We start from the raw sequence: 25,394 nt of genomic DNA on the forward strand, positions 1-25,394 counted from the left end.
CCTTATCTGAACAATCGGTTGTGGGGGATATATACTATATATACGACCGATCTCATAAATTTTTTCAGGCAACAATATGTGCAATATACGAAAGTATATGGTGAAGTTTGAAGCTGCAATCTGTTAAATTGGGTAAGATATTACAAAAATCCTCTTTTTCTGAAAAATCGGTTGTATGGAGGATATATGCTATTGTGGTCCGATCCGGTCGGTTCCGACAAATGTCTAATCGGACACCGAAATACACCTGCTCACCAAATTTTATCAAGATATCTCAAAAATTGAGGGACTAGTTTGCATACAAACAGACAGACGGACAGACGGACAAACGGACATGGCTAAATCAACTCAGCTCTTCAACCTGATTATTTCGGTATACTTAATGGTGGGTCTATCTATTTTCCTTTAAGGACTTACAATTTTCGGTTTCGTGACGAAATTAATATACCATTTCATTTTCATGAAAGGTATAAAAATACGTAGGTAATCTGTGTGAGGATGCAAAGCTTTACGTTTTTTGTGGTCTGCATGTAAAAACTATGGCTACGAATCACGTATTTCAAAAATATATGACGTAAACGTAACTATTTGATGAAATTTGATGAATCTTGAAGCTTCTAGCCGTAAAAAAGGGGTCAATATGACAGTTTATATGAAGTATATAATATATATACCACCGATCTCTATGAATTTTTCAGACAACAATATATGCTATATACGAAAGCATTTTGTGAAATTTGAAGCTTCTAACTGTTAAAACGGGGCAGAAATTGCGCAAAGTTTCTTATCTGAACAATCGGTTGTATGAGATATATACTATGTATACCACCGATCTCAATGATTTTTTCAGACAACAATATATGCTATATACGTAAGCAATCAGTGAAATTTGAAGCTTATAGCTGTTAAAATGGGGTAGAAATTGCGAAAAGTTTCTTATCTGAACAATCGGTTGTATGAGATATATACTATATATACAACCGATCTCTATGATTTTTTCAGACAACAATATATGCTATATACGCAAATATTCGGTGAAATTTGAAGCTTCTAGCTGTTAAAATGGGGCTAAAATTTGCGAAAATATATATATATATACTATATATATATACTATATATACCACCATATATATACTATATATACCACCGATCTTTATGATTTTTTCAGACAACAATATATGCTATATACGTAAGCATTCGCTGAAATTTGAAGCCTCTAGCTCTTAAAATAGGGCAGTAATTACGAAAAGTTCCTTATCTGAACAATCCGTTGTGGGGGATATATACTATATATACGACCGATCTCATAAATTTTTTCAGGCAACAATATGTGCAATATACGAAAGTATATGGTGAAGTTTGAAGCTTCAATCTGTTAAATTGGGTAAGATATTACAAAAATCCTCTTTTTCTGAAAAATCGGTTGTATGGAGGATATATGCTATAGTGGTCAGAGCCGGCCGGTTGCGACAAATGTCTAATCGGACACCCAAATACACCCGCTCACCAAATTTTATCAAGCTATCTCAAAAATTTAGGGACTAGTTTGCATACAAACAGACAGACGGACAGACGGACATGGCTAAATCAACTCAGCTCTTCAACCTGAATATTTCGGTATACTTAATGGTGGGTCTATCTATTTTCCTTTAAGGACTTACAATTTTGGGTTTCGTGACGAAATTAATATACCATTTCATTTTCATGAAAGGTATGAAAATGGAGTCAAATAAAATAGTGAATACCCGAAAGTGTCAATTTTTTCAAAAGTTCTATATTCCGATTGGATAAAATAATAAGCGAAATCAGTGATGCAAAATCCTTTAGTAGGTTCCAGGGGTATAAACACTCCTTTGAAATGATTCCCACCTCATACTTAAGTTGAAGAATTATGTACGTATGAGAAGGGTTTGAAAAATCACTTGGCCTTATACTCAAACATCTGTTGTTTATTTGCGAAACTTTAAAATATCGTCTGAAATGTTAATTTTTATTTTCACACTTCATCATTCAATACCCAAGTCGTTTGGTTTAACACTTCTTAAAGTTGGCAGCCATATCCCCAGCTAGCCCAGTGGAGTGAATCACATTGTTTCGACCATATCGGACCAAGTTTAAATATAATCTACGCGTTACGGCTCCTGTTACATATGTGAATACGTAGGCACATATATTTACAAGGTGAGTGTTTGTCCTTCGCAAGAACACTCAATTTGGTGAAGCAAAAGCTTTCCCACGGCAATCGAAAAATGACCGGGTGTGCTACTACCCCAACGAAGTGGACTCTCGAACTAGGCTGACAACTGAAGCTACGAGGTTATTTATATTGAATCCTTGTATTATCAAAAGGCAGGAAAACGACAGTTTGGACTGAGCCTAACATTAACATCTTTCAACTTAAATTCGGGCGACTTTCATTCTTAAATATCGATTTGGTTTAACGAAGACTACTGAAGTCAATATTTTCAGCGCAAACGTTTTCAAATCTTGGTCTACATTTCAAAAAAATGATCCAAGGTCTTTGCAAAATAATAATATCCACTTGGACTGCTTATGATTTCGAGGACAGCATCTTTGGCCGAACAGTTACTCCCTAATGTTTTACGGTGTTCTCTGGTAGTGCTCGGCAGCATAAATAAATAAGTGTAATGCGCAATAACCTCCGAAGAGATTTTAGGCCAATTTGCATCGTGCTCCTCCTAATTTTTCTTACAATTTGGCGGGACGGAACCTATTTGTTTTATGCCGACTCCGAACGGCATCTGCTTTGCCCGGCTCGTAAACTCAAGACCTTCGGTGTGGTTAGCGGAACACGCTACCATCACACCACTTCGGCAGGATAGCGCGATAAAAAAAAATCAGTTAGAAAATCTTCGGTGTTATACCTATGTATGAGTTCGAAGTCGCAGTCCCATAGCTTCTGTGCTGGCATGTGGTGTGAGGGACAGGATGCATGTTTGTGACTGTTGGTGAACAGGATTACCACTGTTCGCAAACCGGAAATTATAGCTCTTAAAGCAGCCGGAAAATCTAGAGGCGCCCTTTGCGCGATCAACAATAGTCCAGCGTTGGTGCTAATCGTTAAAATTGTGCCACGTGAGCGATGAGCATTAAAAGGCCGTTAATAGTAACCGCAAGTCGCCTTTGTGCGTGACCAGCAAGGGGCCACAAATAATTAAAAGAAATCGTGTCTACAACTAGTATTAGGAGTTAGACCAGAACATCTCCTTCGGTGAAACTACGCTTTATACGAGACATACAGACAAAAGTGTGACCATTTTAAGTACTTAAATTTTTTTGACCAGACGCAGCAGTACCAGTCCCTTAGAACAGGGTTAGGTTCGAAGCCTCCCTGGACTAAGTGAATGCAGGTCAGTCCCTCCGCAAGGAGCTGAATGATCCGCGTGACATTGAGGGAAACCTCTGGATCTTTCCGTAATGTCAAGACGTTGATTGCCTTAAATACATACAAACAAAACCTAAATATTATTTTTTAAAGTAAAAATCAAGATTTCAAAGTAAGAATACCGGCGTAAGCCGGTAGTACATTATTAATGTACCCAATTGGTTACGCCGATATATTTATAAATTCTGATTCCTAAACCGATTTTGGTAAACTTACATCCACAACATCCCTAATATACAGATACACTTTTTTAAATCATTCTTCATCACTTTTTCACTGTTCGTCTTATTGTTTTGACTCGACATTGCTACGCCTCATCTTCTCATCATTCAAAGTCTGCTCTGCATTCTTTCCTTGCTTCGTATTGTTTAATTTTTTTTTTTTTTTTTTTTACATTCCAATGCAACAACGTCCAGTTATTGTTGGTGCTTATCCGCTACTTTTATTTTGGTTTTATGCTTTTCGTTTTTTGTTTCTTACTGCTTGATCCAAAAAAAATCCCTATTATATAGGAACTTTTGATGATGAACTCATCAACAAGTCAGTACGTGCGTTGCATACAAAATTTATTGGTTTACTCTGTACTTAAGTAGTGGTAATGTTTTTTTTTGTTTTTTTTACAGTGCATAACAAATTTTGAACAAAATGTAGCACATGCAAATAAATACTGTAATTTTTTTAACAAGAACGGTTTTATTATGGTTATTCTGATTAAAAACTTAAATTTTGCAATTAAAAGGACTCACAAATAAATATATTTTACATGAGCACAAAACTGCTATTTTTAAAAAACGCAGCTACCAAAACTTTGTTGGCAAGGGCCTTTGTGCTATCGATATGTAACTATGTGCAATAACTTTGGTATTATGTTATGGTACCATGCTATCGTCTATATAGGTAAATCTAATTCTAGCAAACCTTTCTAAATTAATAACACTGGCTCAGTAACTTAGGCTTCACACAATTCAGATTGACATAGCTCCATCGCATATAAGGTCCTGTAAAGTGTATCGTGCGAAAGATTGATGCTCACCGTTAATCGGCTGATTAGACCTTATAAGTGCGGCTTCAGACCTGATAAATCTACCATCGACCAGATTTTCACAATGTGCAAAATCTTGCTAAAAACTCGCCAACAAACAAAGTGACACACATCGCCTCTTCCTAGATTTTAAAGCCGGCTTCGACAGCACAAAACAGAGGTGCCTATATGCCGCTATGTATGAATTTAATTTCACCGCAAAACTTATATGCCTGTGTAAATTGACGTTGAGCAACACTATCAGCTCAGTCATTATTGGGAAGAACCTCTCCGAATGGTTCGAAACTAGACGAGGTTTCAGACAGAGTGACCCCCTATTGTGCGATTTCATTAATTTGATGCTGGTGATGACATTAAGATCATCGGCTTGAACACACGCGCCGTAAGTACTGCGTTATCCAAACTGGAAAAAAGCGGTTAAGGCGGGTGTTATGGTGAATGTATACAAAACGTCATCGAGCAAAGAATCAGCGCATTTGCTCAGAAGCAACTACGCCACTGTTGGCAGCCATAATTTCGAAATAGTAAAAAACTTCGTTTATTTGGGAACCATCCTTAGCACACACAACAACATCAGCTCTGAAATCCTGCGAAGAATAACTCTTGCCAACAGATGCTACGTGGGACTATAAAGGCAACTGAAAAGTAAAGTCCTCTCTCGGCAAACGAAATCATGCTCAACACGTCAATTATCCTACCCGTTCTGCTATATGGTGCAGAAGCATGGACCATGACAACAGCAGATGAAATGGCCCTGAGAGTATTCGAAAGAAAAGTTCTTTGAAAGATTTATGGACGCCTACGCATTAGCAAGGGCGAGTACCGAAAAAGAAGATTTAATAATGAGCTGTACGAGCTTTACGCAGAAAATGACATAGTCTAGTGAATTCACATGCAGCGGGTACGCTGGCTAGGCTATGTTAAGCGAATAAAAGATGATGCCCCGCATAAGAGTTTATTTTTTCGGAACCCGCCTACTATCGAAAAAAAGCCAATACATGAGTAACTGACCTTTTATCGAGCGGTTACCGGTTTATTATCGAAAAAGTGTGGACTGTTTATCGAAAAGTTATCGATATGTTATCAAAAGTTTATAGAACTTTTATCGAAAAGTTATAGCAGTATTACCAGTTTTCTTTCGGCGTGCTATCAATTTGATATCGAAAAGTTATCGATTTGCTTTGTTATAATCGAAAAGTTATTGATTATGAACAAGTTATCGATAATGTATGGAAAGGTAATCGATATTTTGTCATAGCTATCAATTTGTTAGCGAAAAGTAATCGAGTTTGCGTCGAAAGTTTATCGATTTATTATCAACCAGTTATCGGTTATGTAGGGAAAATTTGTTGATATGTTGTTCAATACTGATCGATATTTTTTTGGAAGTTATCGGCTTTTTTTCGAAAATTAATCGGTTTTGTTTCAAAAAATTTTGATTTATTGCCGGAGTGTTACCAATTTGTTTTTGGTGTGCTATCGATTTGTTATAGATTAGATAATATAAAATCGATGACACATCTGTAATTCGTCTATAACATGCTGCCAGGAAACGGATAAAAAACATTGCAGTCAGTGACAACAAATGAATAAAAAATCGACAACTAGAACATAATTTGGCTCTATATAATAAGCCGATAATAGGACAATAACTTGGCGTTATCGGTTCTTGGCGATAAGAAGTCGAGGAAGCTCTTGTCAAGTGGCTGGAAATTATTTGTTTCTGTTAAAGGTACCTTTGTCAATATTTAACTTCACCTCTACTTGGTATCGAAGAAATTGAAAAAGAGAGTAAGTGAATTCAATTCATCACCATCAAGTTAATACGATCTCTTTCTCATCGCAGCCAATAACCAAATATTTCCTGACTCAAATCGCACAGGTTCTTAACCATCGCAGAAATAGCGCGATAACAGACTGTACTAGTTCGAATTATTCTGACAATATTAACATTTTGAAGTCCTACGAAATGGAATCGTTTAATGAAGCGTTGCCCAATCATGTTCAAAGAGAAATCCGGGGTGTAAGCTCGTCACGATTAAATTCGTTCTGGGTCTACCTTGATCATAATTTCTTCAGCTTAATATTTATTTTGGTATTACCGTTTACATAGGGGGGACCGAGATATTCGTTCATTTGAATTTTAAGGGCCATCCTAATGTACGAGTAATATTAAGAATTAGTTGTGCCAATAAATGTAGTAATTACCATATTTAAAGTCATCATCAGTCGACTCATAAATCAACTGGCGCATAGTGGCTTAGGCTGTACTGGCAAGCAAACAAATTTCGGCATATAATCCAAACTCTGATATATTTGTAAAAACTGAAAACAAGGGGGTTTTTAAGGTCGCTAATCACGAATTCGAAATCTTTTTTAAAAAACCAAAAGAGGTGATTCCAGATAGCGGACGAATTTTGCAAAAAAAAAAGATTGCCTGATTAAACCTAAATTTAGTATGTGGGCAGTTTAGAGGCCGCTCATCAGGTATCAAAAGTGATTTTTATAAAAGTCCAGCTGCCGTATGAAATTTGTGTATATTTAATATAAACATTTCATAAAAAATTCACAGCATAAATAAAAAAAAAAAAATTAAGTCAAGCGGCCCGGTTTTACAGTAAAAGTTAAACTCAGATTGTCAGTTAAAATACGCTTAAACTTATTCTGCAGTTTTTCGGTCGATTTTAACTGAAGTTTAAGCTGAGCTTAAGCGGCCGATCTGGCAACTCTAGTAAACCTATCAATTATTTGCTTTCGTTGGCAATGGCGTCGAATATACAAACATTTGGGCTTGAGTACCATTAGTGCTCATGTTGATAACAGGGCATACTTCTAAAATCTCAAAAGTTGTTTCGAAACAGTAACTTAACTTAAAAATAATGACGCTCTTAGTAAAAAAGTAAATTTTTTATAAAACAAAAAATGCGATTACTTAAGTTGAAAAAAAGATAGGTCCCAACATGTTCTAGTTTGTGGTTCTCCAACTGGACTCAAATGTAAGGTCCCAATGCTACAGAATTTTCACGAAAATTAATTAAAACATTTAAAATTTATTTTTAATTAATAGCGCTTCTTTACTGCTATCAACAAGATGTTTATTTCGCACAATAAACAGCTCTTGGATTTGGTGGTACCACCTCGGGGAAGATTTTTGTGCAACCCACCTCAACTCGATATAGGATATAAACTGGAGAAACGTGTTGGATATATATTTGAGAGCTGTATGTTTTCAAAATCTTTCAAATATCGGAAAATAATTTGAGAATGACGTTGGAGATAAACTCGAGAACTATAAATTTTACAAAATTTCTCAAAGATTGGAGAGTGATTGGAGAATGAAGTTGGATATCAACTTCATAACTATCTGGTTTAAGAATAATTAGAGCACGATTTTGGATATCAGCTCCGAAACTAGATATATATTTCTCAAGGCTGGAGAAATTTATTTTCCATGTTTGTTGGGTAAACAAAATCCAGCTGTTGGCGTTTCTACAAATTATCTAGATAATAAAAAAACAATGTTGTCATACAAAAAAGCCTACCCAAAAGGAGGTCTTAGACTGTGACTGAAAAACTGTACATTAGTTTAACTAGAGTTTAAATTTGACTAGAGTTTAGGCAAACTTAGTTTAAGATTAGCCTAACCAACTAGTTTGAGAGAACATCTTTCTTCAGTTATTTTAGTCGAAAATAATTGACTAAATATTTCTAACAATTAGGCAATACACGAGGTCTCCTATTCGCGGGTTGCGTTATGCTTCAATTAAACTGTATATTGGAAACCATGGATCAACCTAAAACTTACAATATTACATGAATACGACAGTCTTGTGAATTGCTCAAATATTTACATCTACGAGTTAGCTCAGTGAATAAAATAAGTCGACTGCAAAGTTTAGCATCCTGTCTCGAAATCAGCTGTCATTACAATTGCACATTTATTTTTTTTTATTATACATTATCTATTCTAAAGAAATTTTTTCCTATAACCAAAGACAAAATTTAGTTTTTAAGAAAATAAATTAATAGCTTTTTCCTCATTTTTAACGTATTTGTTTATTGGCAAAACTTTTTAAACAAAGTTTAATTTAAATTATTAAGAAATATCTATTAGTAGCAATATATCCAACTTATCCGATTTTTTCTGGAGACTATATACCAAACAGTAAAAATTTGGGGTATAATTTACGAAATACTCATTCGTTTAGATTATCAAAAAAAAAAAAAAAATATGGAAGAAATATGTTATGGAGTTCGCTTCTAAACCACTGTGTGCCGTGCGGTTTAAATAGATAAACATATATAACGCGTCTTGCAGGTAACTAATAATGGTAATACAAAATTTGCTTTCAAAATTAGCCGCTAAATTAAATACATATGTAAATATATATGTATATTAAGGTTTGCCGCATAATGATGATATTTTTTTTCGCTCTCGCCCAAAAATATCAGACAGTATGTCCAAATAAAAATTATTTCATTGGCAGAGCTTTTAACTAAAATTTTAAGAAGTCCTCCACGGCATTTGTAATTTTGTTATTTAAATAACACGGGAGCTAGGTTTTTAACATTATTTTGTCCTGAATTTATTTTTATGAATATATATTGTTACGAATATTAGCAAAACTAAGGGGTGCTGCTATCTCTAAGCCGATGCTAAGCAGTGACGTGAATTCACAACAATAATTCAATCACTATGTATCCACATAAACGAATCAGTAATTGCGTCTACACATATGTGCCATGCACGTATACGAGCAGCGGAGAATCAATGCACAAATACATGCATATATCTGAGATACTCCTATAAGTATGCAATGAGAAAAACTATAAAATTGTGCAATTGTAGTTACAGCTGAGAAGTTTGAGAGCTGCTGGGCTAGTAGATTCTGGAAGCGCCTAGAAGATGCGAACATTGAAATCCAAGAGTATAAAAGGCGGAAATTTTTGAGGCGCCTGAGTTCAGTTTGATTTGAGATTCCGATTAAGACGATATCTAGCGAACAATAGCAGTATTATTTTGAAAGTCAGTTTCATTTAAGCTATCAGTTTGGTTATTAAGCCAGCTAGTTGCAAAGTATAAGCGTCATTGTGAAGTAATTTAATAAAGGTCATTTTTCCATTATTCAATATTGGAGTTATTTATTCAACAGTTTAGTGATACGAACTTAGCAAAAAGGCAAATAAGAGGATTTGCAAGCAAATTCGTTACAATATGTATTTATTATTTAAATTTGTTTAAATTTTTCCCAAATTATTAAATAAATTATAAAATTAAAAAATTGCTTCAAATAAATGTTTTCATACATTTAAAAAACGCAATATGGGCAATCCCCGATTATTAAAAATCATATTTATTATTTTGTTTACTAAAAGAAACTGAAAATAAAAAATATTTACCGGCATATTGCGATGTTACCATTTCGAAAACCGCCACGCTATCACCGTCAGGAAATTTTGTAATGTTATCGAAGGTTTCATCGAGTTTCGAATCAGGTTTATCCCGGTGAAACCGCAGTTGCCTTAACCACTGGCTATCGTAAATATTTAATCATTATAAGCTGGTTTTAATTTTTCTTTGTACAGAATTGAGTGCTGAATATGATTTATGTTTTCATTTAATAAAAAAAAAAAATTATGTTAAAAACCCCAGTTACCCTGTTATTTAAAACGGAAAACTTGAAATTCAGTGGGGGATCTCTTAAAATGAAAGTTGACAAATTTTTTTTTTTTTTTATATTCTCTGAAAGTTCCGGGTGAGAGCAAAGAAAAAAACAATATTGTAACGAATTTTGGGGGGATTCCAATTATTTTAAACCTTCTGCTAACGTTCGAATTGCTGAACTGTCGGCAAAATTTCTCCAATATTCAGTATTGCAAACTCTTCTTTATTTAGACTACTTTGGGAGTAGTACTTCGCAACCAACAGAGTGTTTAAATCAAACTGATTCCTCAGCTTACGCTGCTTCTATACTATCGGATGTCTCATTCACCCGTTTCTCCTAAGGTCTAGTCATTTCGCGAAAATGTGTCCGAGGACAGTTGTGTCTCGTACTCGGTTACCAGATCTATACATGTATATTTGTAGTTTATGCTTTTCTTCCAGCCATATGCGTGTATATGTGTGAGCATCAACTTCTGCTCTTAGCTGATGACTACATATGTGTATGTGAGATATTCTTCGTCGCCTTCTATGTATGTGTATAATTGATGATTGATGTGTTCATATACACAAGTGTGGCTTGCTTTAATTTTGTTGTTGTTGTGATTATTTACTAACATAATGCATAGCATAGTGATGCTAATATTCGCTACAATATGGTAGTTTTTTAGCACACCCTTATATATACATATAACATTTTTGATGATATGGTTGTTTGTTAAAAAATTCTTTATGTCTATAAACATGCTTAGTAAGATCAACCAAACCAAGTAATCGTGAAGTCTAGTTTCCGCATAATACGATACGAATTAATTGCATATGCAAATTTCGACATATAAACCAAAGACCGATTGAAAAGATGCACATGACTTGTTAAAACAAGAATATACCAAAGATTTATGTTGAAAAACTAAGCGAATTAAATATAGTAAGATTGTTTTGATTTCACTTAATAGCTTCAAGAGTTTACTAGGAACAATGCAAGGTCACTCAGCACGAATAAGATAAACAAAATTTAATTAGTTTTGAAGCAAGCTATAAACAAGTTAAGAAGTCGAAGATCGGGCGAAATTGAGCATTGTATACCCAGCCGTGTACTTTCACAAATTAAAAACGAAGAAATTTAAAGCAATATTTCACGTGTATAAACATATTATGAACACTGCAATATACTAAGTACTTGTACGTATGACAATTGTGTGTTCCGTTAGAAGCTATAGAACCGTTACTATCGTAAAACCAATATTCAGATAAAAATTTGTTACTTTTTGTTCGACATATGGCATTAAAAGGAAGATATTGAATAGAGGAGGGAACTAGGACCCTACGCAATTTTTTTTCCAATTTTCGTAATAGGCGCTAATATATCTTTTATTATTGCAGGGTTAAAACATTAAGCATCCTTTTTTTAAAAGCCACTTTTTCTTATAAAAAAAAAACACACTTGTGCCAATTTACAAAGTTATGCTAAGGACTTTGGATTTATGGCTCGCAAAAATTTTAAATTTTCTACTACTTAATGTAGGCGGCTTTACGCCCACTTTCAAAAATGTTACTTAATTAATTTTCGTTATGAAGTTAATCCATTCGTCAAGTGCCATCAGTTTATCAATATGTATTGGTAAATGCATTGTCCCTATTTTGCACTACACGAAATTTTCAATTTCTAAATATTTGCCGTGCTTATAATTTGATTTCAACCACCAGCAATACCAATTTATTGTGAGTTCAGATAAGACTAGATAAAGATAGATGATAGATAAAGACTAGATTTGGTTAAGATAACTCTATTTTTGATCAAAATATCGTGGTAAACGACGGACAGATAGCTTGCGGGGTATAAAATGGGTCTTTAAAATTTCTAACCGATTTTGCCAATTTCTAAAACAAACAGATTTTGCCATAAAAATAGTTACTTTACCAAATTTCAATTGGATTTTTTCGGTTTTTTTTAGATTTGTGGTTTGGCAAAAATAAGTAGTATTTTATAGAAAATAACTAAAATAAAGGCAGAGCCACGTCCATTTTTCATATTCTCGAACATTGCTTGGCCATTTCACTGCTTCATAAGGTGCATGTCTTACAACATTATAATAATAGAGTTACCCCTATGATGATGGGTATTCGGATTCATATGCTTTAAAATAGGGGCTTGTAATTTATAGCAGTTGTAGAAAGTGCAGGTGGGAGGGGGAAACGAACGAGCAAGTTTTGTGCTCGTGCCTTGAACTCGAAAATACCACTGCTATTAGGAGTGATACAGCTGTGAGATCTAGAAGCACCTAAGAGCATGGATCCTAGAAATCTCTCCGTATTTCCCAAAAATACTATTTGAGGCGTTTGCGGACCTGCCAGTTTAACTTTACCTAAACTAATGGGGCACGTACCAAAAAAAGTTTTTATTTTAATAATATACCGTAAGGATCTAGCATTGTTAACATTTTTTGGAAAAAAAACATAAAAATTGTTCAAAGTGGGCGTGGTCATAAACCGATTTTGTTAATTTTAACTAACCCTTGCACCGACGGAGGCGAGAAACGATGAGGTGTAAACCTGCCTTCATCATTATATAAAGTTCGCAACGCCAGGGTGGCCAAATAATTTTTTTTTAGTCCAACAGTCGGAAGTTACACCCTCCACAATCAAACCGCACCTAAAGGAGTGGGACTGATCAACTTCACCAGTGCCCGAAACATCGTCATATTCACCACCAGGTTCAAGCCCAAAAATATGTATCAAGCTACATCGCTATCCCCCGAACGAAATACACGCAGTCAGATCGACCACGTTGTGATAGACAGATAGCATGTGTTTTAGATGTACGCACGAATCGAAAGCCTTACATCGACTGAGATCACTTATTCGTTGCAGCCCAAAAGAAAGAAACAAAGAACACAAGGAAAGCCAGACGTCGAAGAGAATGACCGAACTCAAAAAGAAGAGAACGCGAAACTGCCGCGAGTTGAAATGTGAAGCGAGTCGCCTTTACAGGAAGGATAAAGCAGAGGAAGAAAAGCGTGAGTGGGAGGAGATCGAGCTGCTATCCAGCAAAATTTTCCAAATCGTTTGGCAATTAGCGGAAGGGCACCTTGTGTAAGAACAAAAATGGTAACCTGTTAACCAATGCCCAGTGAGATCTTAGATTATGGAGATAATACTTCGCTCCTAAATGGTCACAGCGATGTACCACGCATTAAAGATGATTAATCTGAGCTCGAAATCGCATAGTCCGGCAAGTCAAAACACAGCAACACTGGGTAGGCTATGTTATAAGAAGCTAAGACGTTTCGGTCAAGAAAGCCTTATTATCGGAGCTCGTCTATGAAGAAGAAGTGGAGGGCGGTCGCAACTATGCTGGAGGAACCAGATAGAAAATTTTGAAAATTTTTTCCCGACTTTTTGGACTTTTATAGGCACTTAAACGATTGGAAAACGTCATCGACAATTTCAGCTTAAAATGGCTAAAAGAGACCCCCTTCAGGATGGCAAGATTTCGCATCTGCTGTTATTGAATTTATAAAAATATTTAGTGCAGAAGGAACGAGGGTAGACGCATTCGCTGACGATGCAGTGATTGTGATCTCAGTTGAATTCTTGCCTGGGATTCAAGAAGTTGTGTAGCGCAACCCTTTCTAGGGGCTGCCAATGCAATCTATAGCTCCTCCAACCTAATTGTAAGCCTCATCTACGGACTCCTGTTTATTTATCACGCGAGGCTGTGGCGACGCTAACTTCTCTACGGAACTATGGGTCAGAGTGTTATTGCCGCAAGACTTTGCGTTATATCTTACTGTTCCCGTGATGATAGGATTGTACCTTAATGGTGCTTGTTACCGGAAAGTACCTAGTCTATATGCGGCATAATATCATCTACATCGCTAACACTCCCCAAAATTTTCGGGGAGTATCTCTAATACAACAAAAACTAGTACTGGATAAGAAATTAACTAGCCGCGAGTAAGTAGTGCTATCGTAACATTTCAGAAATAAAGATTTATAAATTGATTGTTTTGATAGTGCTCTTTATTTGGAGAACATATTTTGGAATTTCGTGTCACATATTAACAGATAAATAAGACACAGCGTTAAATATATTGAAGCTTATGAAAATTAAAGCCAATCAACAAAAACCAACAAAGTACTTTACCGTTCATTTATGCAACCGGTAAATACTGGTTAGCGATATGATCGGGAAATATCTCATTATCAGTTTCCGTATGCGATTCATTTACTTTACGATCAGTTGGTTTATCATTGTAGTCTGAATTTTCAGTCACCTTTGTTCCTGAAGCTGTACCTCCAATACCATCTGAGAGTGTTATGACAGTTTGTGCCTTTTCTGTATCATCTTTTCCACCAACGGTAATAATTTCAAAGCCGCCTCTAACATTTTCAGGGTCAAGAATATTAGCGCCAATTTGGGTGACACTATCTTTGGAAATTGCGCTGGTACCACCAATTTCACTGTTTGCGGTTGTTTTTGTAATAATAGCAGGTAGTTGAGCAACCACCGTTGGTTGGATATTTATGAAAGTGTCAGTTGTGGCAGTCGATTCAGTTGGTAAGTTGACATCAGTTTTTGTTGTTGACTCATTATCATTGTCTATTAGCGCGGCGCTTGTTGTTGATGTGGTTGTTGACTCAAATTTAGTATTTATCGGTACAGAAGTTGATGCCTCTCTTAAATCTAGAATCATTTTTTCTGTGCTTGATATTTTCGACTGCTTGTTATTGTTTAGGAAGTCATTTCCAACTATACTTGCTTCACCTTCTTTTTTCGCAAAAGTCTTTTCTGTACTTGTTATGGGTTCGTTAATTTCGTTGGCAAGATCAATTGTTGCTGCATTTGTAACAACTGCTACATCAATAACAGACCTTTCAGTGCTTGTTGTTGGTTCTTTATCTTTGTTGACATCACCGGTAGCAGTATTAACTTCTACTTCTGTATAGACAACAGACTTTTCCGTGCCTGTTGTTGTGGACAATTTCTCGTTATTTTCAAGATCACCGATCGCCGACTTTTCTGTGCTTATTGATGAATATCCTTCATTATTTTCTGGAGCCTTAGTGCTAGAGCTAGCCTCTGTAGGAAAAATGTTATTTGGTTCTGCGGTAGTTTTTGGCCTACTTGTGGTCGTTGTTGCATTTAAATTAAACCCAATTCCACAACCACCACCAATGCTGCCACCCGCACCCGCACCTCCGCCACCAACACCGCCAAGAATTGAAAGTGGACTTGTGATAAAACTAATTTTTTTACTTATAATGGCTGTTGGTAGTTGAAAGTTGCCTTCGTACGAGGAGGAAGTCGTATAGGACGATGATCTGATGTCGGTGGATGGCGCTAGAAGTAAAACGAGAAATGCGTGGGTAAGTTGTATGAAGTGTACTAAAAAAATGTGGATAATAAAAAATGTGAGTATTGATCTATTGATCTGAAACTGAGGACCGTTTAATTAAAGCATACCCGCCATTTCGATAAAATTACTAAAACAAATTTTTCTTTCCTTCTCTCTCTTTCTCTTTATAAGTTATGTTCTACCTTGAAAAATATGTTTTTTTACAACTATAATTCCCTCTATCTAATCTACAATCTTTTGTCTCTATTTAACTATTTATGGTAGCCGATATGTTACCTGAACCAAAAATCAACATTGAAGGCATTTGGTAGATAAGACCATTGATTTTTATTAACTCATTGAGAGGTCGTTCCCTAATGGAATTTTCAACTCGTCTACTCGGTTTTTATGTTTCCTAAATTAGCGCCTTGTGTGTACGTTTTCGTCAAATCAGATACTTGCTGCCTCCATTACCTGCTGCAGACTATCGACATACCCCTTGATTCCGAATAGATGTTAATGAGATATCTCGAAAAAGGAAGATAGGTAAGGTTCTGACAACTAAAGCGTGTATACCCGATACAAACTTTTGTTCAGATAAGAGGGACTTCTGTCATTGCTTCCATCTTTTAAGAAGAGAAATTTCACTAGATGTTTACGCCATATAGGACTGTCTAAAAAAATCGTCAAGATCAAACTAATATATTTATATATATATACCTTAAAACCGATTGTCTAGATAAGGGGCTTTTTGTTAATTCCATTAATTTTCTAGTAGACCCCGAAGATCTAAGAATTTACTTGCACAACCCCAAAATCATGAGTTACGGGCAAATTAACATCAATAATTTTGAAAAAAGTTTTTTTTCTCCGAGAATATTTCTGCCATGTAGGGAAAATTGAGAGGATCACGATGAAAGTTGGAAAAAAATCTCGACCCAAATCTCCTCGGCGGTAAATCGCACCAATTATTTATTTTTATTATCGAAAAGTAAGCGATAATTTATCGGAGTGTTAGCAATTTATTATCAGCGCGTTGTTGAATATTTAATAGGTTATCGATATGTTAGAAAAAAGTGAATTCTTAAAGAAAAGTGATCGATTTTTAATCAGAGTATTACCCATTTTTGATCAAAAAGATATCGATATACATTACATCGAAAATTTATCGATTTTTTACCAAAAACCTTTCTATTACTTATCGAAAAGTTATCGATATTATAAAAAAATGATAAAATTTTTCGAAAATTTATCGACTTAAGATCGAAGTGTAATACAGTTTTTTTTTCTGCTTTCGTAATTATTTGCTTTATCATATCAAAAAAAAAAGTGAACTTGAAGAGTCCCTACGAGCACTGAAACTACCTTGAAGATGATCCGAAATGGTTTTGTAGTCATCAGAAAAAGATACCGAAATAATTCCTAAAACATCGTAGTGGTCCCAAAATTATCGAGAACACAATCGCGAAAAGGCTTTAAAAAGGATTTTGCGGAATCCCCAATAGGATCCCGAAATCGTTACCTTAAAGTCTACGAAATAATCTCCTGAAAACTCACGATCTAAATACATATTAAAATCTTTTTGCTCTGATTTTTGTTTTGGCGTTTCCAATGATCTCGAAGCAGCCTCGAAGTAATTTTTGAATATATTTAGAATCCTTCCCGCGTGCTACTAAAAAAACATGATCTAAATAGTTTTGATTTTTGTTTGGGTTTTCCGTGACCGGTTCCGAACTCAATTTAAGTATCGGTATCTCTCTGTTTCATTTCCGCATTTGTTTTCAATATCGGTCTCAGTTCCAGTTACTTATATAGTCTTAGTTAAAACAAATGATTTCGATTCTAGTAACGGTTCCGGTGTGTTTCATTTCCGGATTTCATTTCGGTGTCAGTATCCATTTAAATTTTTGATAATTTTTGTTTTTGACTTCAAGCAGATAAACCTTTTATGTTGTTTTTTATTTGTTTTTTTTACAAAAATAGTGATTCCTAACTGTTTGCAGCAGGATCTGCTCAATATTTTATTAAGTTTTAAATTACCTCTTGTTGTTAAAACAAAAAAATTTGGCGGCAGAAGGAAAAAGGGTTTCGCCTCAGTAGGTTGCCATACGCAAGCTGCGGTGCCGAGTAAAAGCAAAGTGATTGCTATTTTTGACATAGTGATTTTGTATAAAGCGGAAACTGCAGCAAATTGAAACCTTCGGTACTCTACTTCCGCCACAGAATTTTTTCAACAAATAATGAGCTCTCAAAAATACACGATTCTTTTTCCGATAACGTCTTTAGCGTTCACTTATTAATTTGGCACTGATTTTATGCTTTTCGTCTGTTATCCGCTTACATAAGCCATGAGAAAAAATTCTGGCTAAAGTAAAGACTGATTGCAAAAGTGTGAAATGCTTAATCATATATGCGTATTTATGTACATACTCATGCAAAGGAATGATGATAAATTATATGACACATAAGCCGGACAGGTTTGGGCCGAAATGCTGTTGACTTCTCTTCTCTTCAAAACGGTGAGAAGCGCAATAGCAGAACTTTAACTAAAACTCAAGCTTGAGAATTTCAAGTGCTGAACTAAAGCAATGATTTTTATTGTTTAGTATTATTTGTTTTGCTAAATTTGTTTTATCATCCTCGCATATACCCTTTTTCAAATATTTTTTTGTGGTCTTTTATTTCTTATTTAATAGTTCGCAAATAGAACTTTGCGCCGCTTAAAATTTTATTCTCGATTCATTGTCATTTTATTATGGCTATTAAAAGCAGCACACACAGTAGGCGCATAGAATATTAATTGAAATGTGTTAATTGGTAAAAAAAAACAAGAAATGAAGGCTAAGTTCGGGTGTAACCGAATATTACCTACTCAGCTGAAAGCTTTAGAATCAAAATAAGGGAAAATCACCATTTAGGGAAATGAACCGAGGGTAACCCTGGAATGTGTTTGTATGGCATGGGTATCAAATGGAAGGTATTAAAGAGTATTTTAAAATGGAGTGGGCCATAGTTCTATAGGTGGACGCCATTTCGGAATATCGCCATAAGGGTGGACTTGGGGTGACTCTAGAATGTGTTTGTACGATATGGGTATCAAATTAAAGATATTAATGAGGGTTTTAAAAGGTAGTGGCCCTTAGTTGTATATGTGAAGGCCTTTTCGAGATGTCGACCCAAATGTAGACCAGGGTGACCCAGAACGTCATACGTCGGGTACCGCTAATTTATTTATGTATGTAATACCACGAACAGTATTCCTGCCATGATTACAAGGGCTTTTGATTTCGCCCGGCAGAACTTTTTCGTTTTCTTCTACTTAATATGGTAGGTGTCACATCCATTTTACAAATTTTTTTTCTTAAGTTATATTTTGCGTCAATAAACCAATCCAATTACCATCTTTCATCCCTTTTTTCGTATTTGGTATAGAATTATGGAATTTTTTAATTTTTCCAAATTTTCGATATCGAAAAAGTGGGCGTGGTCATAGTCGGATTTCGGTCATTTTCAATTCATAGTGAGTTCAGATAAGTACGTGAACTGAGTTTAGTAAAGATATATCGATTTTTGAAAAAGTTATCGTGTTAACGGCCGAGCGGAAGGAGAGACGGTCGACTGTGTATAAAAACTGGGCGTTGCTTCAACCGATTTCGTCCTTTTTCACAGAAATAAGTTATCGTCCTAGAATCTATGCCCCTACTAAATTACACAGGGAATGGCAAATTTTTGTTCGACTTTTGGCATTAAAAGTATTCTAGAGAAATTAAATGAAACAAGTAAGGAAGGTTAAGTTTGGGTGTAACCGAACATAACATACTCAGTTGAGAGCTATGGTGGCAACATAAAGGAAAATAACCATGTAGGAAAATGAACCGAGGGTAACCCTGGAATGTGTTTGTATGACAAGTGTATCAAATGAAACGCATTAAAGAGTATTTTATGAGGGAGTGGGCCATAGTTCTATAGGTGGACGCCATTTAGGGATATCGCCATAAAGGTGGACCAGGGGTGACTCTAGAATTTGTTTGTACGATATGGGTATCAAATGAAAGGTGTTAATGAGTATTTTAAAAGGGAGTGATCCCTATTTCCATAGGTGGACGCCGTTTCGTGATATCGCCATAAAGGGGACCAGGCGTGACTCTAGAATGCGTTTGTACACTATGGGTGTCAAACGAAAGGTATTAATGAGTATTTTAAGAGGGCGTGGGCCTTAGTTCTATATGTGGACGCCTTTTCGAGATATCGCCATAAAGGTGGACAGGGGTGACTCTAGAATTTGCTTGTACTATATGGGTATCAAATGAAAAATGTTAATGAGTATTTTAAAAGGGAGTGGGCCTTAGTTCTATAGGTGGACGCCTTTTCGGAATATCGTTATAAAAGTGGACCAGGGTTGAATCTAGAATGCGTTTGTACAATATGGGTATCAAATGAAAGGTGTTAATGAGTATTTTAAAAGAGCGTGGGCCTTAGGTCTATAGGTGGACGCCTTTTCGAGATATCGCCATAAAGGTGGACCAAGGGTGACTCTAAAATTTGTTTGTACGATATGGGTATCAAATGAAAGGTGTTAATGAGTATTTTAAAAAAGAGTGGGCCTTAGTTCTATATGTGGACGCCTTTTCGAGATATCGCCATAAACGTGGACCAGGGGTGACTCTAGAATGTGTTTGTATGATATGGGTATCAAATTAAAGGTATTAATGAGGGTTTTAAAAGGGAGTGGCCCTTAGTTGTAAGGACGCCTTTTCGAGATATCGCCATAAAGGTGGACAGGGTTGACTCTAGAATTTGCTTGTACTATATGGGTATCAAATGAAAAATGTTAATGAGTATTTTAAAAGGGAGTGGGCCTTAGTTCTATAGGTGGACGCCTTTTCGGAATATCGTTATAAAAGTGGACCAGGGTTGAATCTAGAATGCGTTTGTGCAATATGGGTATCAAATGAAAGGTGTTAATGAGTATTTTAAAAGAGCGTGGGCCTTAGGTCTATAGGTGGACGCCTTTTCGAGATATCGCCATAAAGGTGGACCAGGGGTGACTCTAGAATTTGTTTGTACGATATGGGTATCAAATGAAAGGTGTTAATGAGTATTTTAAAAAGGAGTGGGCCTTAGTTCTATATGTGGACGCCTTTTCTAGATATCGCCATAAACGTGGACCAGGGGTGACTCTAGAATGTGTTTGTATGATATGGGTATCAAATTAAAGGTATTAATGAGGGTTTTAAAAGGGAGTGGCCCTTAGTTGTAAGGTGTTAATGAGTATTTTAAAAGGGCGTGGGCCTTAGTTCTATAGGTGGACGCCTTTCGAGATATCGCCATAAAGGTGGACCAGAGGTGACTCTAGAATTCGTTTGTACGATATGGGTTTCAAATGAAAGGTGTTAATGAGTATTTTAAAAGGGAGTGGGCCTTAGTTCCATAGGTGGATGCCTTTTCGAGATATCGCCATAAAGGTGGGCCAGGGGTGACTCTAGAATTTTTTTGTACGATATGGGTATCAAATGAAAGGTGTTAATGAGTATTTTCAAAAGGAGTGGGCCTTAGTTCTATATGTCGACGCCTTTTCGAGTCATCGCCATAAACGTGATCCAGGGGTGACTCTAGAATGTGTTTGTATGATATGGGTATCAAATTAAAGGTATTAATGAAGGTTTTAAAAGGGAGTGGCCCTTAGTTGTATATGTGAAAGCGTTTTCGAGATATCGACCAAAATGTGGACCAGGGTGATCCAGAAATTGATCTGTCGGGTACCGCTAATTTATTTATATATGTAATACCACGCACAGTATTCCTTCCAAGATTCCAAGGGCTTTTGATTTCGCCCTGCAAAGCTTTTTCATTTTCTTCTACTTAATATGGTAGGTGTCACACCCATTTTACCAAGTTTTTTTCTAAAGTTATATTTTGCGTCCATATTGGCCGCCACCGTGGTGTGATGGTAGCGTGCTCCGCCTACCACACCGTATGCCCTGGGTTCGAACCCCGTGCAAAGCAACATCAAAATTTTAGAAATTAGAAGAAAATTTTTCTAAGCGGGGTCGCCCCTCGGCAGTGTTTGGCAAGCGCTCCGGGTGTATTTCTGCCATGAAAAGCTCTCAGTGAAAACTCATCTGCCTTGCAGATGCCGTTCGGAGTCGGCATAAAACATGGAGGTGCCGTCCGGCCAATTTGTACGGAAAATCAAGAAGAGCACGACGCAACTTGGAAGAGAAGCTCGGCCTTAAATCTCTTTGGAGGTTATCGCGCCTTACATTTATTTTTTTTATCTTTTGCGTCAATAGACCAATACAATTACCATGTTTCCTCCCTTTTTTCGTATTTGGTATATAATTATGGCATTTTTTTCAATTTTCGTAATTTTCGATATCGAAAAAGTGGGCGTGGTCATAGTCGGATTTCAGCCATTTTTTACACCAACACAAAGTGAGTTCAGATAAGTACGCGAACTGAGTTTATTAAAGATATATCGATTTTTGCTCAAGTTATCGTGTTAACGGCCGAGCGGAAGGACAGACCGTCGACTGTGTATAAAAAGTGGACGCGGCTTCAACCGATTTCGCCCTTTTTCATAGAAAACAGTTATCGTCCTAGAATCTAAGCCTCTACCAAATTTCACAAGGATTGGTAAATTTTTGTTCGAATTATGGCATTAAAAGTATCCTAGACAAATTAAATGAAAAAGGGCGGAGCCACGCCCATTTTGAAATTTTCTTTTATTTTTGTATTTTGTTGCACCATATCATTACTGGAGTTAAATTTTGACATAATTTACTTATATACTGTAAAGATATTAAATTTTTTGTTAAAATTTGACTTAAAAATTTTTTTTTTTAAGTGGGCGTGGTCGCTCTCCGATTTTGCAAATTTTTATTAAGCATACATATAGTAATAGGAGTAACGTTCCTGCCAAATTTCATCATGATATCCTTAACGACTGCCAAATTACAGCTTGCAAAAATTTTAAATTACCTTCTTTTAAAAGTGGGAAGTGCCACGCCCATTGTCCAAAAGTTTACTAATTTTCTATTTTGCGTCATAAGTTCAACTCACCTACCAAGTTTCATCGTTTTATCCGTCTTTGGTAATGAATTATCGCACTTTTTCCGTTTTTCGAGCTCTGCTCAACTGAGTATAAAAATTTTGCGTTAGTACTGGAAGCTCTGCTTGGTTTGTGCACCACTGATATGAATACTTAAGCATATACGTTTTCGTTTGAATATGAATGGAAATGGGCTTTTATTACTCTTAAGCTTAGATACAGCACTCGTCCAATTCTTGAAATATTTGCGCGTACGCATGCGTCATAGCAACTCTCTCTTTACTGATGAATTATTATTTTTTGCTTTGACTTGTATGATTTTAAACGTTAGTAGACTCTTTTTCTCAAATTTTCTTAGAATATTTTTGTGCTTTATTATGTTTACATCTGTTAAATATGTACATATATTACTGGTCGTTGACGGGCTTGTTATTACTAAGTGAATATGAAGAGATCTAATGAGTAGTTATACATACACATATGTACATACATATATAGGTTAACGAAATCTTCTAAGATATTTAAGCCCTGAGATAATTCTATGAACTCCATACTCCATTAGAGCGTTTTTATTTATGAATGTCAAAGTTCATGTCACTCTCCTGGAATACGCAATTTTTTGGGACTATTAGACTAAAAGAGATTTTAATTCCAATAACTTGATCAATGACCTTTAAAAGCATTTTCTTAATCGAATTTCCAAAGCCCTGGTATTAAAAAGAAATATCTAACAGGTAAGGAAGTCCAAGTTCGGACGAAACCAAACAATATAAGAGTATACCCAGCTGTAGGCTAGCACAAATATACTTAGTTACTTAACTGGCGCTTAATCGTTTAAAGTGTTATGGTCGTCCAACACGTTCCGCAAATCGCTTCTTCGCTGTGGGGGGAAACCACATTCAGTCAAAGCGGTAAGTATGTAGGTAGCTGGGTCAATTCTTTTTTCACGAAGTAGCCTTCGATCATTCGCCCAATACGGTTGACAGGACCTTAAGTGATAGACTTAGAATACTGACTCCACGATACTTGGAACAGTTTTGAAGGATCCCGCTTCTTTGGACTGGACCAAGAGGTAGATTCCAATCGTCAGGCAGCATGTGCCCGTTCGTATCCATTTTGTTAAGAAGTTGATGCTTGCGTCTTCCCAACTCTTCGCCGCCGTGTTTGGTTAGCTTAGGAGGCATTTTAATTGCGCCCTGGCGCTGTGGTTTTTAATACTGAATTTGCTATCAGGAGGTAACCGTGGTGTGCTGGAAGCGTGCTCCACCTAGCACCCCCTTAATCATGTATTCAAGTCTTAGGCCAAGCAATATCAAAAATTTTGAAAACACAAATTTTTCAATTAGCATAAAGCTTTTCTAAGCGGAGTCGTCTTTCGGCTGTGGCTTGGCAAGCACGGCGAGTATATTTTGACTTCGTCATAATAGTGTGGGGGACATCAATTCCATAAATCCATACTCCTTTAATAATCTAAGTACTTTCTGCGTATCGCTTGCATCGTTTGCGTTCTAATACATGTTTGCACGGAGTTAAAACCTTCCCTCTGTTGTGGGTGTTGTCCCTGGTGGTAAGAAGTTAAAAAATTGCAAGGAGGCGTCTCGCTTCTCTTTCCAACTCACTGTAGCGTTCAAACACTCTTCATATTGCACTCGATTTAAATAATGTGCTGTAGGCATTGTCTTTGTCTTTGGTTTAAGCGTGGCATTCTTCAAGGTACCAGTGGTTTTTCAATGTAGGCAGTACCCATTTTTTTCTTCAGCGCTGGTACGAAGTTCTTTTGTGATGTGCTCCCACTGCTCCTGCACTCTGTCAGGTTGACTTGTGGTCTCCAAGAGCAGGTATGTGAGTCGAGTTGCGAAATCATCAGTAGCTTTTGTTGTCTATTTATAAATACAGGGTTGATCTGCAGGCATGTATTCCTATCGGGTGACAGCTATATAGCTTGGTCTATGCAGCAAAAACGAGAGAAAGACACGAAAAGCACCATTTCCGCACTACAGGTTTGATGGATAGGTACGAACTAGTGCTAAACGGATACAGAGCGGAATAGTTGGTACCTAACCTTGTACCAATAATGCATAAATCCGAACTATTACTTACTTACTTAATTGGCACTTAACCGTTTAAACGGTTATGGCCGTCCAACAAGACACGCCAGTCGGTCCTTCTCTCTTCCAACCGGCGCCAATTGGTCACACCAAGGGAGTTCAAATCGTTTTCCACCTGATCCTTCCAACGGAGTGGGGGCCGCGCTCTACCTTTGCTTCCATAGGTAGGTTCCGATAGAAAAACTTTCGTGGACGGAGCGTCATCTTTCATTCGCATAACATGGCCTAGCCAGCGCAGCCGTTGCGTTTTAATTCGCTGGTCTATATTGATGTCTGCGTATAGCTCGTACAGCTCATCGTTAAATCTTCTTCGGTACTTGCCAAATCTTTCCATAAATCTTTCGAAGAACTTTTCTCTCGAACACTCCCAGAGCCGCTTCATCTGCTGTTGTCATGGTCCATGCTTCTGCACCATATAGCAGGACGGGTACGATAAGTGACTTGTAGAGTATGATTTTCATTTGCCGAGAGAGGACTTTACTTTTCAATTGCCTCCCTAGACTAAAGTAGCATTCTTCCCTGGATTTCAGAGCTGATGTTGTTGCTAGTGTTTATGCTGGTTCCCAAATAAACGAAGTCTTTTACTATTTCGAAATTATGGCTGCCAACAGTAGCGTGGTTTCCAAGGCGCATATGCGCTGACTCTTTGCTCGATGACAGCAGGTACTTCGTTTTGTCCTCATTCACCATCAAACCCATCTTTAGCGCTTCTTTTTCCAGTTTGTAGTAAGCAGAACTAACGGCGCGGGTGTTTAGGCCGATGATATCAATGTCATCAGTATACGC

The 25,394-nt window shown here is 36.5% G+C and overlaps 1 protein-coding gene across 1 annotated transcript; it reads right to left on the reverse strand.

The window, feature by feature from the left end:
• Nucleotides 1-14,117: 14,117 nt before the first annotated feature.
• LOC137248284 (mucin-22-like) lies at nucleotides 14,118-17,796 on the reverse strand. Its single transcript, XM_067779156.1, has 2 exons — nucleotides 17,490-17,796; nucleotides 14,118-15,454 (listed from the first exon to the last, which is right to left on the reverse strand). The coding sequence occupies exons 1-2, from the start codon at nucleotides 17,605-17,607 to the stop codon at nucleotides 14,265-14,267; spliced, it is 1,308 nt and encodes a 435-aa protein (XP_067635257.1). The 5' UTR covers nucleotides 17,608-17,796; the 3' UTR covers nucleotides 14,118-14,264.
• Nucleotides 17,797-25,394: the final 7,598 nt, after the last annotated feature.

Source organism: Eurosta solidaginis, chromosome 4, assembly GCF_040869045.1.
Source record: "Eurosta solidaginis isolate ZX-2024a chromosome 4, ASM4086904v1, whole genome shotgun sequence".
In the NCBI taxonomy this organism is placed as follows: Eukaryota; Metazoa; Arthropoda; class Insecta; order Diptera; family Tephritidae; genus Eurosta; species Eurosta solidaginis.

What these genes read in the sequence shown, in the direction of transcription:
- LOC137248284 (XM_067779156.1), bottom strand. Translation starts at nt 17,607, where the DNA reads ATGTCAAAAATAGCAATCACTTTGCTTTTACTCGGCACCGCAGCTTGC. An exon ending in TTTTGTTTTAACAACAAGAG is followed by an intron (nt 15,455 to 17,489) that starts GTAATTTAAAAC and finishes TTTTACTTCTAG; the next exon opens with CGCCATCCACCGACATCAGA.